A 13,221-nucleotide genomic window follows, 5' to 3' on the forward strand; every position below is an offset into this window, starting at 1 on the left:
AGCCATTTAAATATTGGATCACAGGAGATGCATTCAGGATCTGCTGTCTAGACTGGCTCCGCCCACACATGCCCATCTTGGGAAAAGGAGGAAGTATTTCCTCTTGTGGTGCCATGTGCCAGAGACACCAATACACAATTAACCGTACAACCAAGTCCCAGGAAAATACAAACTAGGAGTCATGACATTCTAAGTAAAACTTTGTTGTTATTGTTCATCTACTCATGCATGTGCAGAGGAACTATTTATTTGTGCGCATGTGCAGAAGCAGCGTTTCAGAAAAGTTGTGTTTTCCACCATTTCCACAGAGATGGATATGGAGCATTTTCACAAAGTTCCACCTTGTAAGCCATTTTTAAAAAGTAGCATTGTCAGTGGCTATGAGCTACATCGTCATGTAAATGGACCCCCAAAAAGCAATAAAAGTTTTCTGTTTTTACTCAAAAACTTTGTGGAAACGGGGTCAAAGCTGATTGGGATCAATTTTCAGCAAACTTGTTGGAGCTCAGATGAACAGAGGAGAACAAACAGAGTTGTTATGTTGTTCTATGAAACCCAGTGACCTCCTCCTGAGTGAAAGCAAGCCGTATCTACCTGAGCGTTACAGTGATGTAAGAAGAGGTTGTTTGTCTGTCGGAGGCAGAGAGATTATTGACACAGTTGAGAACAGAGTCAATAAAAGCAGAGTTGAAGCTGTAAACTGAGCAGACCCCTGTTCTCTCACACTGACCCCGCTCCCAACACCCTCCCCGACGCCCTTTCTGACCACCGTGTTTCTATCCTCACATACAGAACATCCCCACCCACCTCCACCACCGAGCTATAATCGGCTCTCTTAACCTGGCTGCCTAATGCATTATGAAAGCTGCTCTGGCGGGCTTATCCTCCGACAGCTCTTACAGAATCACACAATCACAACGTGCTCTGAACAGGCCCAGAGCTTGGACAGGAGGATATCACACACCTTGCAGGACGCAGGCGGAGGAGGAGGAGTAGGGTCTTCTGTAGGAGGAAGGAGGACAAACAAAGTCATCTGAGTACTGAAGCTCAGCAGGAGAAAGAGGTGAGTCTGTTCAGATCGATGTACCAATGTAATAAAACTAACAGCAGCTGTTGAGCAAAGCGCTGTGTATTTGTAAAAGAGACGAAGAAAGAGAGTATGAATATGAGTGTCGGGAGATTCTTACATGCAGAGACATTTCGTTCCAAAGCTTATGGGGCTAAAACAGCAGAAACTCAACCCCCCCACTTCATGTGGTTTAGACAGGATTATGGACCAATGAGAAGATGTTAGTCAGCACAGTAGTCATAAAAAACCTGGAAGATATGAAAGGTCAGCTGAAGAGATTAAAAGACATTTGAAATCCAATCCTAACATGTACAGACAGGGGACTTTGAATTCTTGAATTACCTGTTGATCAAACATTTGAAGAATTCAGAAGGCAGTGTGTTTGACTGTGAGTTTAAACAAACTGTTGCAGGGAATCAAAGTCGCTCACCAATGAACTTGTTCACGACTGAAAGATTGAGATTGTAGATACAAGCAGAAAGATGTCTTTTGATGGCCTCCCATTGGACATAGACATGGCTGGCCAACGATTAGGAGACCCCCCCCCCCCAAGGGTTAGACCCAGTATTAGATGTCTGGGTTCTTAAGCTCTTCATGTGTGACACCACGTATACATAGATGTCAATTGGACAGGCCACACACATGACCTTGGTCTAATTACTAGGACTTCAACTTGTTTTACTTAAAAAAAAAAAAAAAAAGAAAAGGATAGAAAATTCCTCTAAGGCTTTGATGTGCATCCATCCAACAGCATGCCTCAGGAGTTTTGATGTTTCTGTTATACAGGCAGGTAGATTGCAAGTGGAGGGACACGAGGTATCTCCTCAGAACTGGCCTAAAGTATAAATAAACAAGCACAAGAATAGACCCTTGAAGGACTCCACAATAAAAAAAAAAAAAAAGGATTTCAAATGTGTTTATTTAAACAAGAGATGGGATCAAATGCAGCTATGAGGTCTAAAAGTGTAAAAAGGTTTTTTTTTTTTCAAAACATTATTTTTTTTGATAAATACTGAGATAAACCAAGCAAAAATCAAGGCCGTTCCAATAGAACAGTTTTGCGAGGATTTAAAGCAGAAGCCTCCTCAAGGGAGAATTACAATACAAACGATGATACTAATGAGGTGGAAACAGTGTTTCTTAGTATGAACAGTGAAGTCATACATTAAGTGACAAAATACAAAACAAGGGAAAGGATATTTAAAAAAAAAAACCAAAACAAACCTTTTTCTGGGAATTATATAGTCATCTGGTTCCAATGAAAGAAAACAAATTTAATTGGTTTATGAATACATAAATTCTGGATTTTGCTGAAAGAGATTACCATACAGTTGTTGTCGTCAATGGCTTAAACAAACGCAACAAAGGTTTTTCTTATTTTCACTTGGAAATATTGTTGCGCAAATGAGGCCTTAGATTACTGCTGGAACCTGCATTCACTGATCGGGTTTGTGGGCCTCCAGGTACAGAGCTGTACAGATGCGAGATCACCATGTATTCTATGTCGTTCTGTTTGCAGGATGAGGCCCCGATGCTTCCCCTCCGCCGTGGACAGACTTCCCACCATCAGCGAGCAGCAGGAGAGCGACGTTGAGGACGGAGACCCGGACTGCTCCCACACCATGGAGGAGTACATGGACTCCATCAAGGAGCTCTCCCAGCCGGCTGCCTACCCTCTCCACGGGCCCCTCCGAGGCCACCGCCGCTGGACCGCGTGCCGTGGGGCCAAACCCGTGGCCATGACCATGTTTTTAAGTTCCCACAGAAGCCCCGCACCCTGCATTGCCATCGACCCGTCAGAGGTGCTGCTCACTCTGACCGACCGATCGGACTGCGCCACGTCGGTCCGGGTGAGACAGAACCTGCTGGACCTGCTGGTGTCTCACTCTCAGTTTGCAGGTCTGCTGTGAAACACGACGCGCTCGCGGGACAGGAATTCCTTTGTTTTGAGTGACGCGCTGCTGGATTTGTCTCCTTGTGAAAAGTAATAGAGTACTGATGAACAGGACTCGCTTTGAAGTGCCAACTGATGCAACTCAGGAAGAAAACGAGGAAAAAAGAGAAAAATATTAACTGCGGAACAAAGTGAGAGTGGAGATGGCCATCGGTGCGAGTGAGCTGAGAGGCTGCAATGGGGCAACTCAACCACAAGGGGGCAACTCAGCCACTAGTAGCAACCCCGCCATCACGGGGCAACTTGGCAACCGGGAGACAACTAAGCCACCAGAGCAACCGAACCCTTGTTTCCTTCAAACTGAACTCTGGATCATTTTTAAGGCCTGATATGTGATAAAACCCATGGCCCCTCACTCACCAGGGGCCCCCTTGATACCAATAATACAAGCCAGTACTTTCACATTGTAATGTTTTTGATGGCCCCAAACTATGAAAGAAAATATAAACAGAGAAGCCATGAAATGAGCTGAAAATCAGTTTCTATCTTCATATTTCTCACAGATTGACGGAAAGGTGAATCCTTCTACTGTGTGTTTGTGGAACTCCAAGTTTTTTTGGTGATTTCAACATGTCTGTCGCATTTCTAATAAAACAGCCGTGAGTAACGCCGACCTGTTGCATTGTTGTACGGGTAAACATCCGCAGCAGCCCCGAGCGACGCTGCTATGCTTCAGATCCGACCAGATATAACTTTTAGTTTCTCTTCCCGCCCCCGTCGCTTCCCCGCCATTGTGAGAAAAGTATCTCCAGCTGCGCCTTGGCAAGAGCCGCCTGACGCCGTCCAACAAACATGTGGTGAGAGCGAGTCAGCGAGCGGAGCGGGCCCCCCACCCGGAGATGTTTCCACAGAACGGTGACCTCAAATCGCCGGTGCGGATTGCGCAACACGCCAAATGCACAATGCACCAACGACAACATCATCGCTGTACTCTCATCATGAGCAGATAGGAAAAGTATTGAACGGAGCTCGTTACGTTGTCCAACAACCGACTGCATGAGCCTCAACTCCCCCGAGTTTCCTTCCAATCGAATCCGCAGCGAGACGCAGATATCATCTACTCTCCAGAACTCATTAAATTAGGGAAGCAGTGAGTTATTGCAAGCAATAAGATACACCGCCGCGTTCCAGACGAGTGATACAAAGCAGATTTTGTGCGTGTGCGTGCGTGCGTGCGTGCGTGCGCGCGTGCGTGTGTGTGTGTGTGTGTGTCTATTTGCGATGTAGCTGAAGAAAGCAGAACGGAGCAGCTGATGAGCAGAACGATGCAAGTTACTGAGCAATAACACTCCATGACAGTAACTAGTCATTTCTCTGAAACATTTAGTCTCTTCACAAGTTACTGAAAAACACATGGGCTGTGCTGCCAACACCGTGAGTCTCTCAATGAGTGCAGCTGAAGTTGCATCAGTTTGTGGGAGGAAGATGCTCTATAACAAAAGGTCTACAACCTGTGGCTGTGGAGCCTCATGTGGCTCTTCAACCCCTTTGTAGTGGCTCCCTGAAGATTTCAAAATGTCAGATATGCAAAATGTCATTGTATTGTCAAAGGGACAAATAGAGCTTTAAAAAAAAAAATTTAAATCCCATACCTTTACTTCCACTGTATATAGTTAAAATGTTGAATAGGACTGTCCAGAGTATTTAGTATTCAGCATTTGTTTTTCTGTCATTTTTACTGCTGTAACAAATGAATTTACCCTTTGTGGGATGAATAAAGTCTAATCTAACATGATATAAAATGGGGAAAATAAGTAAAACCACAAGAAAAAGGCTAAAACAGTCACACTCTGGCAAAAAAAAAGATAGAATTTATGAAAAGAAATAAGCATAAAAATTGGGAAAATACATGCACAACTGCTAATTGAATGATGAAAATGGTAAAACAATTGCCAAATCATCTGAAAAATACTGATAAATAAGTGCAAAACCATCTAAATGAAACCCTACTCCATCCTAAATAGCAATTGAAATGACATGAATGCAACAAAAAATAAAATTTTTGTATCAAGGTAAACCTGTTTTGCGGCTCCACTTAAATTTGATTTGGTGGAAAGTGACAAAAGAGGCTCTTTTGGTCACAAAGGTTTCAGATCGCAGCTCGATAATCTGGACGTCAGTTCTGGATTCATGGGCTCACGACAACGAGAGGAGGCGGAAACAAAACATCTGAGATCAATTACCAGCATGCAGACAGCTCTGAGAAAGAAAATCTATTTAAGCACGGATGAGCGGCTGAAAGTCTCCATCAGTCTCCCTTTGAATGAAAAGAAGACTAAATGAACCTGAAAGGGTTTTGCTTCGACTACTGTGAAACTAAAAACAACTTAAGTGTAATAGTGAAGGAATCTACCGGCTGGTGAATAAAACATCTCAATTAAAGTGGACGACAGAAAGTAAAACGTGATGAGGACGATACCTGTGTGTGTGTGTGTGTGTGTGTGTGCTGTTTATCCTCACTTCATCCTTCATTAGATTAGAAAGCACAGATTGTTTATTTGGCAACATTCAGTCCATTTTTTTCCCCGATTAAAAAGCAGCTTCATCCTCTTCTCAGCACGCTCGCCTCCGGGCGTGCCTCAGTGTTTAATGGCTAAATAAATAAAGCCAGTGTTTGGTAATTTGTTGAAGAAGGCTGAACTTTCTGCTTGTAAATAGCGCCGAATATACTGGGAGTCACTAAATAGGCCTTACATCACAGTCTGATTTTCTTTCTTTTCTTTAAGGATCGAAGTGATTAAATATGTCAGTCAAATAGGACCTGCTGTGATATATGTGTGTCGTCTGTGCTCGAAATGAAACCAGTGTTATGTATGCGCACGATAGGCAGCCGTGTATGAATTTGTGCTTCTGTGATCAGATTCGTTAATTTGTGTGCGCACAGATTCGTTTGTGTGGCTGTGTAATCAGGCTCAATGTCGCCTGTTGGATTGTGTCTCATTAGTTTTTACTGAGCGGTCAGTTCAGACGACTTCGCAGGACCCGGATGGAACCTGAGAAAACCTGCAAACCTTCGTGTGTCTATAAGAACCCTGAAACAAACAAAACCCAGAATTCTCTGTCAGTGAAAAGGAGGGAAGCTCATTGAAGTGGACGGGAAGGCGGAGACATTAACAGGTTCTTAGAGGAAGAGATGTGTGTCTCTATACAAACTCACACACACAAAAAAAAAAAACCCTTGCAGAAATTCGCACATGCACACTTATTTTGATACACACAAATCTGTATACAGGGAAAAAGGTTTGATATAATTGTGTGCACACACATATGTTCTTATTGTAAATGTGCAAATGAGACACACTTTTTCATTCAGAGAAACCTGTGTTGGAACACAAAGTGGAGACACTAACACACAGCTCTTTATGTGAATTATTTGTTAAATTTTTATTTATTAGCCCCACGCAGCTCCTCAACATTCCCCTCCTCATACAGGACATCTGAGATGTTTCCAATAGTCCCATTAAATTGAAATGTGATCTCCTGCACAACCGATGGCCTTTAATGCGCTGTGCAATCATATTGGTTTTGAAATAAATAGTTGCTCATAAAAAAAAAAGATGCTTGGAGTAAATAAGATTCGGACTTCGACTGACTAAGGATCTGCCGCAGCGGATGGAGGGGGTAATTAGAGCGGCGACCCGGGAGAAGCACTTAATGCAGAGGCAATACGTCACGATGCACAATAATAACTCTGTCATCTGCGTCCCCTTCTTCTTCTTCTTCTTCTGGTGTGATCACACACTCTGTTGGAGAGCGGCGTGCAGCTGTGAGGCTTGAACGAGCCGCCCGACTTCCCGCCACTCGACCTCAGCTGGGTTTTCAGACCGGCGGCTCGGCATGGAGAGCTGCGGCCTGCGAAGGTCTCTCAGCTTTTATGTGATTATATCAAATCTGTCCATCCTGTCTTTTTCAGCTCCACAAACACTGCGGGGCCTCCAGTGAGATAAATGTCTCCTTCAGTGTAGGAATCTAATCAGCACAATGAAGGACAAATACTTAGCTACAGGTGAGAAACACCACTTTAGAAGAATCTCATTAATTCTCATCAAGTAATGAGAATAGGAAAGGAGCTGCAGTGAACAACAAAAGCTTCATTTATACATAATAGCGTAAATAATAATAAAGTAAATACTTAGTATTATTATTGATTGGTGTCGTGTTGCTGAGTCAAGTCAAGTATCTATTCTATTCTATTCTATTCTATTCACTGCAGGCTGGACTGCATGGTGGTGTCTTGCACTCATGCCTTCTTCTTCTTCTTCTTCAAACCTGATGGAGGGTTGAGAAATGTAAACGTTGATCTGAATATTGTGGGAACTTATTGTGGGTGCAGTGCAAACCACTGCACGACTGAGCCATTTTGCAGTTTCCACACTTTCTCTTGTTTGTGTTTCTTTCCAGCGAGGCTCAGTGTTTGTGTCGGTTTTCGACCTGCTCATCGTGAGTACAGCGTTGGTCTGCATCCTCTTTCTGGATTCATTTTGACTTTCAGCCTGTAAGACGGATGAGAGCTTCTGCTCCTTTTTCCCCAAGATAGCTTCATCTTTCAGTTATTCATCTTCAGTGTTTTTGTACTGAGAAGCTCATGTTTCTCTATATTTCTCTTCTTTAGTTTTTTATGTTCCGAGACATATCTTTACTGTTGTTAGAGTTTTGGTTATGATCAATACACATTCCGGCCATGTCTGGGTGACAGGATTGGAGTAAATTGGTTAAGATACAGACAGTTTTAATGAAACAGTATAATGAAATAGTGAAACTCCTGGCTATCCTATACTTAACACAAGGTCATATTTATTGGAATCACTCTCTGCTGTGCAGTCCCCGTCCCTTTTGAACACATCAACCAATCACGACAAAGCACAGCTATCAATATTTTAGGTTCACCAGGAATTGATAGACATGTTAAATATACATGCGTACAATTTACAAATATAACTCATAATAATTGAATTGGAATAATTTACATTCCATTCTGGAAAAAACCCCAAACCCTTTTAATTAGCAGAAAATCTGCTATGTGTTAATTTGTGTTGTTTCCCTCCCCCCCGTCCCGGCACAGTGGCTGTATGAGTGACAGGCGTTTTTACCTGCTGTTAAGTATTTGTTGCGTGGGCTCTGGGAAAGTGATCCGTTCACACGCTGCGAGCTGTTCGGTCATGACTGAGGGGATACTTGCAGCAGCATGTATCACTGTAGACAAACACGTCCATGAAACACCGGAAACAGGAGCTGATTAGCTGCGAGCGTCAAAGGCTCTTCCAGTGAAAGTGTTTGAGTTTTGCGAGAAAACAGGTGCTGGTGTACTGCCAGAATACTGCATTCAGGCCAGAGCCCTCCTCCTCCTCCTCCTCCCCCTCCTCCTCCTCCTCTTCCTCCTCCTCCATGACGCAGAACTGTGTCATCATGTTTTGTGTTTGCCGGTAAATGCTACCAGGCGCAAGGAGTGTCGAGGAATGAAGACCTTATCTCCCTCCTGAACTTTTTCTTTAGGCACACTTTTTGTTTCTTCAGTAAAAGTGAAGTTTTAGCCATTAATCAGAGTTTCTCAACGTCCTCAAAGTGAGGCGTCGCTTCAAAATAAACCTCCTCCACCTCCACCACCGGAGGAGCATCCATCACTGTCAACCCTAAGAGTAACTTATTACATGTTTCCAGTGCAGGAAGTAATAGACTACAATATGTGTACTTTTATTTACTGATTTATTTACTAATTTAAATAAACAACCTATTTACTATTATATAAAGTCTCTGTGAGCTTGTCACTGTTGTAATTGAAAAAATGTTATAGAGCATCTTCCTCCTACTGACTGATGTAACTTCAACTCATGAGGAATGTAAGTTACTTATTTAGTTACATAAAAATTATTTCAGACATTTCAAAAATGTCTGAATATATATATATAAATTATTAAATGAACATTTTATGAAAATATATTTACACACAATAATTAATGTACCACACTGATGTATGTACATACATACATGCGTCATATATCTAATTAAACATACCTGAAAAGGGGTAGGATGCTTGACTGAATTTTCTATAGTTCACCACTTTATCTAATGCCGAGTTCCTTTGCCATAGTTCATTAAGTAAAGCAGTTACATTACTTTTTAATTAACTTATGTTATCTAAACCCTCATTTCTCCACAGATCGTTCTGCAGATACAGTTCAAAGTTTCTCCACGCCTTTTGTGGAACATGAATCCTGTTTGTCCTCCATCAAATAAAGATGTCCGATTTGTTTGCCTATGTTTATATCACAGTGAAGTTGGACCGTACAAAACCCCCCCCAAAACATTTCCTTTTCTTTGAGACACTAATTATTTATCTTTTCCCACAAACAATCCCACAGTTCTGCACAATCCTCAATATTTAATGTTCAAATTTCATCTTGTAAATATTGCCTTACGAACACCAAAGTGTTGCTGAGGGTATAATGAATGTCATGGTACTTGAAGCAATGTACTGGAAGTAAGTATCATACCCATATCCATAAACAGACATGTGAAAAAATTAGGACACACCCTACAAAAGCCGATGTGTTTTCTATTTCCTTTTATTTCCATATTTGGGCATATGGATATTTAATACTAATTTCAACAATACTGAAAAAAAAAGAATAGTATAAGTAAACAATTGTAACTGAAGAAAAAGACCTTCTATAAAATGTATCACTGAAGTTATTTCAGCCACAGGGGGAAAGCTTGCTGGTAGTGGGCAAGGTGTCCTCATGTTTTCCTCACTTAGAATTTGCATTTTGTTGATATTGTTTGTTTAATGAGTAAAATTAGGTTAATTTTAGTTGCTTATCCATAATTAAATCATATTCTTGTCCAGAGGTGAATAAAAACAAGATTAGACATCAATATGTGAACATTTCTTGACAAAGAGCTGATTATTTAATGGGGTGTCCAAATTGTTTTCCACATAACTAAGTATTTTGATGCCACATTGAGTATTATGAGATACTGAAAGCTCCTTGTGCTGAATCTGATCTGCTTTAAAATGTATATGGTGCATTACTATCTGGCATATTTTCATATCCATCTCAGTATACAATGTGTGCTATACTGGATTGAACTGAATATCTTGGTTCACTTTGAACAATTATAGTATAACAGCTGTATAACTATGAAATATTTGACAGGTCTTTGTGTATAATGAGCATCATTTCAGGGATGGGTCACCCCAGATATCCACTTTTTGAAATTTTCCCATCTGGCAAATATTACAAAACAACACAATCTCACGGACTGATGAACAGCTTCATTCTCCCAAGTGGTCGCCAACATTCTTCATCCATCACTCTTCATCCCCCCCATCATAATAACCTGCACTAATATCACTGTGACAACCACCAATACACAAGCTAACATGTGAGAAATGTTTGGAGGATTTACATTTTTTTTTTTTTTACTGTTTGTGGGGTGTGTTTGCTTTTGTCACCTTGAATGCAGTGGTGTGATCGACATAATGGAGTATGTTAAATTTCATGGTGCATTATGCATTCAACAGTGAAATGTAAAATCCACAGTATAATCATCAGTATCATGTCTCATTCATACCAAACATGTATTGTTACGGTCACTGTGGTACTGATACATTCATGGTGTCACAGGTCATGTCACACTTTACATTTTCTAATGAGGTAGAATGCACAAGAGTGTCTCATTCATTCATCTTTAGAGTAGAGTGCTTCTCTTCAAGGTTCCTTCAACCAATTATCCTGACAGCTGTATTTCCTGAGGATATCTATAACATTTCAATGAGTTGCATGAAGACGGATGCCAGATTGAAACTGATGCAAGAGAGAGCAAACCCGCTTCAGTTTGTCAGAATCCCGAAATAACTCTTAAAGTGCATTAATAGGTGGGGATTGGTCCACAAAAAAGCCCAAACATGTTAGTGCAGTTATTTACTCTGCTCTGATGCGCAGCCTCACTTTACAGAGGTTTGGGTTTGTCCAGACATGTCAGGGCAAAACAACTGTCAAGAGTTTGTCACTGGGCTTCGTAGTCCAGTCACCCTGTTTAACTTTTACTCACGCCAACAAATTATGTCAGGAATTCTCTTAATGAATGTTTTCACTTAATCCTGCTGGTCCTTGCTGAGCTCATGCTTCAGGCTGCCTCCGGAGTGAGTGTGAGAGTGGAAATTCCTGAGCATATTTCAGGTCTGGCCTGACGGGAAAGAGCTCTTGCTCTGGGAAAACCCACCGCGGCCTGCCTATAAAAGCCAAGGACGCTGGCAGCAACAGCTATTCGCTCTTCTCCCCTTCTCTGGATCGTGTTGGATCTCACTCACACTTTCTCTAAAGGGATTTCTGGACTTGTTTTTGTCTCCCAGTGAAGAACTGACAAAGAAAATGGCTTTATCACAGAGAAGCTGCGCTCTGCTGCTGCTGGTTGTGGCTGCAGTTTGCATAGAGTTTAATCAAGGTGAGTGAAGCAGAGCAGTAGAAAACTGCAAAAAATGCTAAATTCTACAATGCATTATTTCACAACTCCCATTCCGAGGGTGCAGCTGCAGCCTGGTGGACTTGTTGCTGACTCTGCACATCTTCCCTGCAGCTCAACACTTACTGGGACGCTGCTCCTGTCCCACCGCCATCAAGTTCATCAGAGGCAACATGTCAGACTTCCAGGTCCTGGAGCGGCGGCCTGGCTGCGATAAAACTGAACTCATGTAAGTTTGACATTTTGAGTTTGAGTATCTTGACGGAGCGCGTTGCAGTTTGTGACAATCCTGTTCATTTTTGATGTGTCTGGGATGTTTCAGTGTGACCATGAGCAAGCTGCCTAACTCCACCGAGAAGGTCTGCCTTAACACGGAGGGGAAGATGGCCAAGGCTTTCCTGAGGTGCTGGGAAAAGTGAGTGTTATTAATGCATATTTCCCTCTCGAACATCACTCTGGCCTTGCATGAACCTCCTTAACCAGCCCAAAGGGGAGCGGCAGACACTGACCGCTCCACTCTGCTTCTTTGATGCTGCTAAATTAAAAAAGACTCGTGGAGTCTGTCTGCAGCTTAAATCTGCACGCAGGCTTTTTCTTTCTACGGCGTTTGAGCTCCATTTGCAGATTGAATCCTGCCGCAGAGTCAGGGGCAGAACATCACACCACTTAGAAATGTTGGATTTGGCCTCGAGAGGAAGCTTCAGAATAGATTTTGCAAAGCCCAAAAAAGAGAGAGAGAGAGAAAAAAACTCAGCCTGGATAAACTTTCTCTGCAACACAAAGCAAACGAGACGGAAATGTTTCTGCTTTTAACAAACCTCCGCTCAGCAAATCTCAAGACACATTAACACGTGACGCATGCTATGAACCTCCAGATGTTTCACATTAGTCCGTTGGCCTAATCCCAGATTTTCTCCCCCCGTGTTCCTCCAAGGATAAACAAAGTCGAGGGCCGTAAGATGGAGTGCCTCGACAGAAAGAGGAAGGCGGAGGACCGGACCTCGGAGGACTGAGGCCCGGGAACACGGAGAGATGAACTTTTCACTGAACTCCTGCAGGGGAGCTGGGACGTGACGGCAAGGGCCGAGGAGCGCCAGGGAGGAGGAGGAGGAGGGTGATTGACAGGCAGGAACAGCCTGAGAGGAAAGACGAGAAGATGTAGAAGTCCGAGCAGAGACCAGTAAATGTACAGTACCACAGCAACAGGTCTGTGTACGAAGGCCACTGTTGGAAATGCACACAGCGTTATATTTTTTCTGCTTGACACAATTATTTATACAGATTTATTTATTGAAAGAATTTTATTGCTATGGTGGTTATTTTTGTGTGTATTTTTTACAAAAGTCCAATCAAATAAAGGGAATTTTTTTCTGACGATCCCTGGTGTTTCATTACCCACTAGCGCCAACCTCAGGTCAACCATTCTTTTGGATGCAGGTCAAGAGGTCGGGGCTTTTCCCAGCATACATTCTGTGGTGCAATTGAATATTTTCTGGATGACAAGTCACAGTAATCACAAAATTCACAAAAAAAAGTTGATTTGCTGAACATGTGAGTGGGTGGGTGGGGTGGGGGGGTATGTAGTTGTTTATTTGACACTTTGTTTATGTCTGGAAAGGGCTGCTCAGGCTCATCTGGTTGTGCAACGGTTGCTTGTTGGAAGGTGTTTGGATCGTTTCGTTAACTGCAACTGTTATATGACATACAAAAGAGGATTGATATTTCATTTATATGT

The 13,221-nt window shown here is 42.4% G+C and overlaps 1 protein-coding gene across 1 annotated transcript; it reads left to right on the plus strand.

Annotated features, from left to right (window-relative positions):
• Nucleotides 1-11,305: 11,305 nt before the first annotated feature.
• On the plus strand, nucleotides 11,306-12,861 carry LOC308149088 (uncharacterized protein). Its single transcript, XM_080520731.1, has 4 exons — nucleotides 11,306-11,468; nucleotides 11,601-11,715; nucleotides 11,809-11,901; nucleotides 12,421-12,861. The coding sequence occupies exons 1-4, from the start codon at nucleotides 11,396-11,398 to the stop codon at nucleotides 12,497-12,499; spliced, it is 360 nt and encodes a 119-aa protein (XP_080376857.1). The 5' UTR covers nucleotides 11,306-11,395; the 3' UTR covers nucleotides 12,500-12,861.
• Nucleotides 12,862-13,221: the final 360 nt, after the last annotated feature.

This window comes from Blennius ocellaris (genome assembly GCF_963422515.1).
Source record: "Blennius ocellaris genome assembly, chromosome: 3".
NCBI lineage: Eukaryota > Metazoa > Chordata > Actinopteri > Blenniiformes > Blenniidae > Blennius > Blennius ocellaris.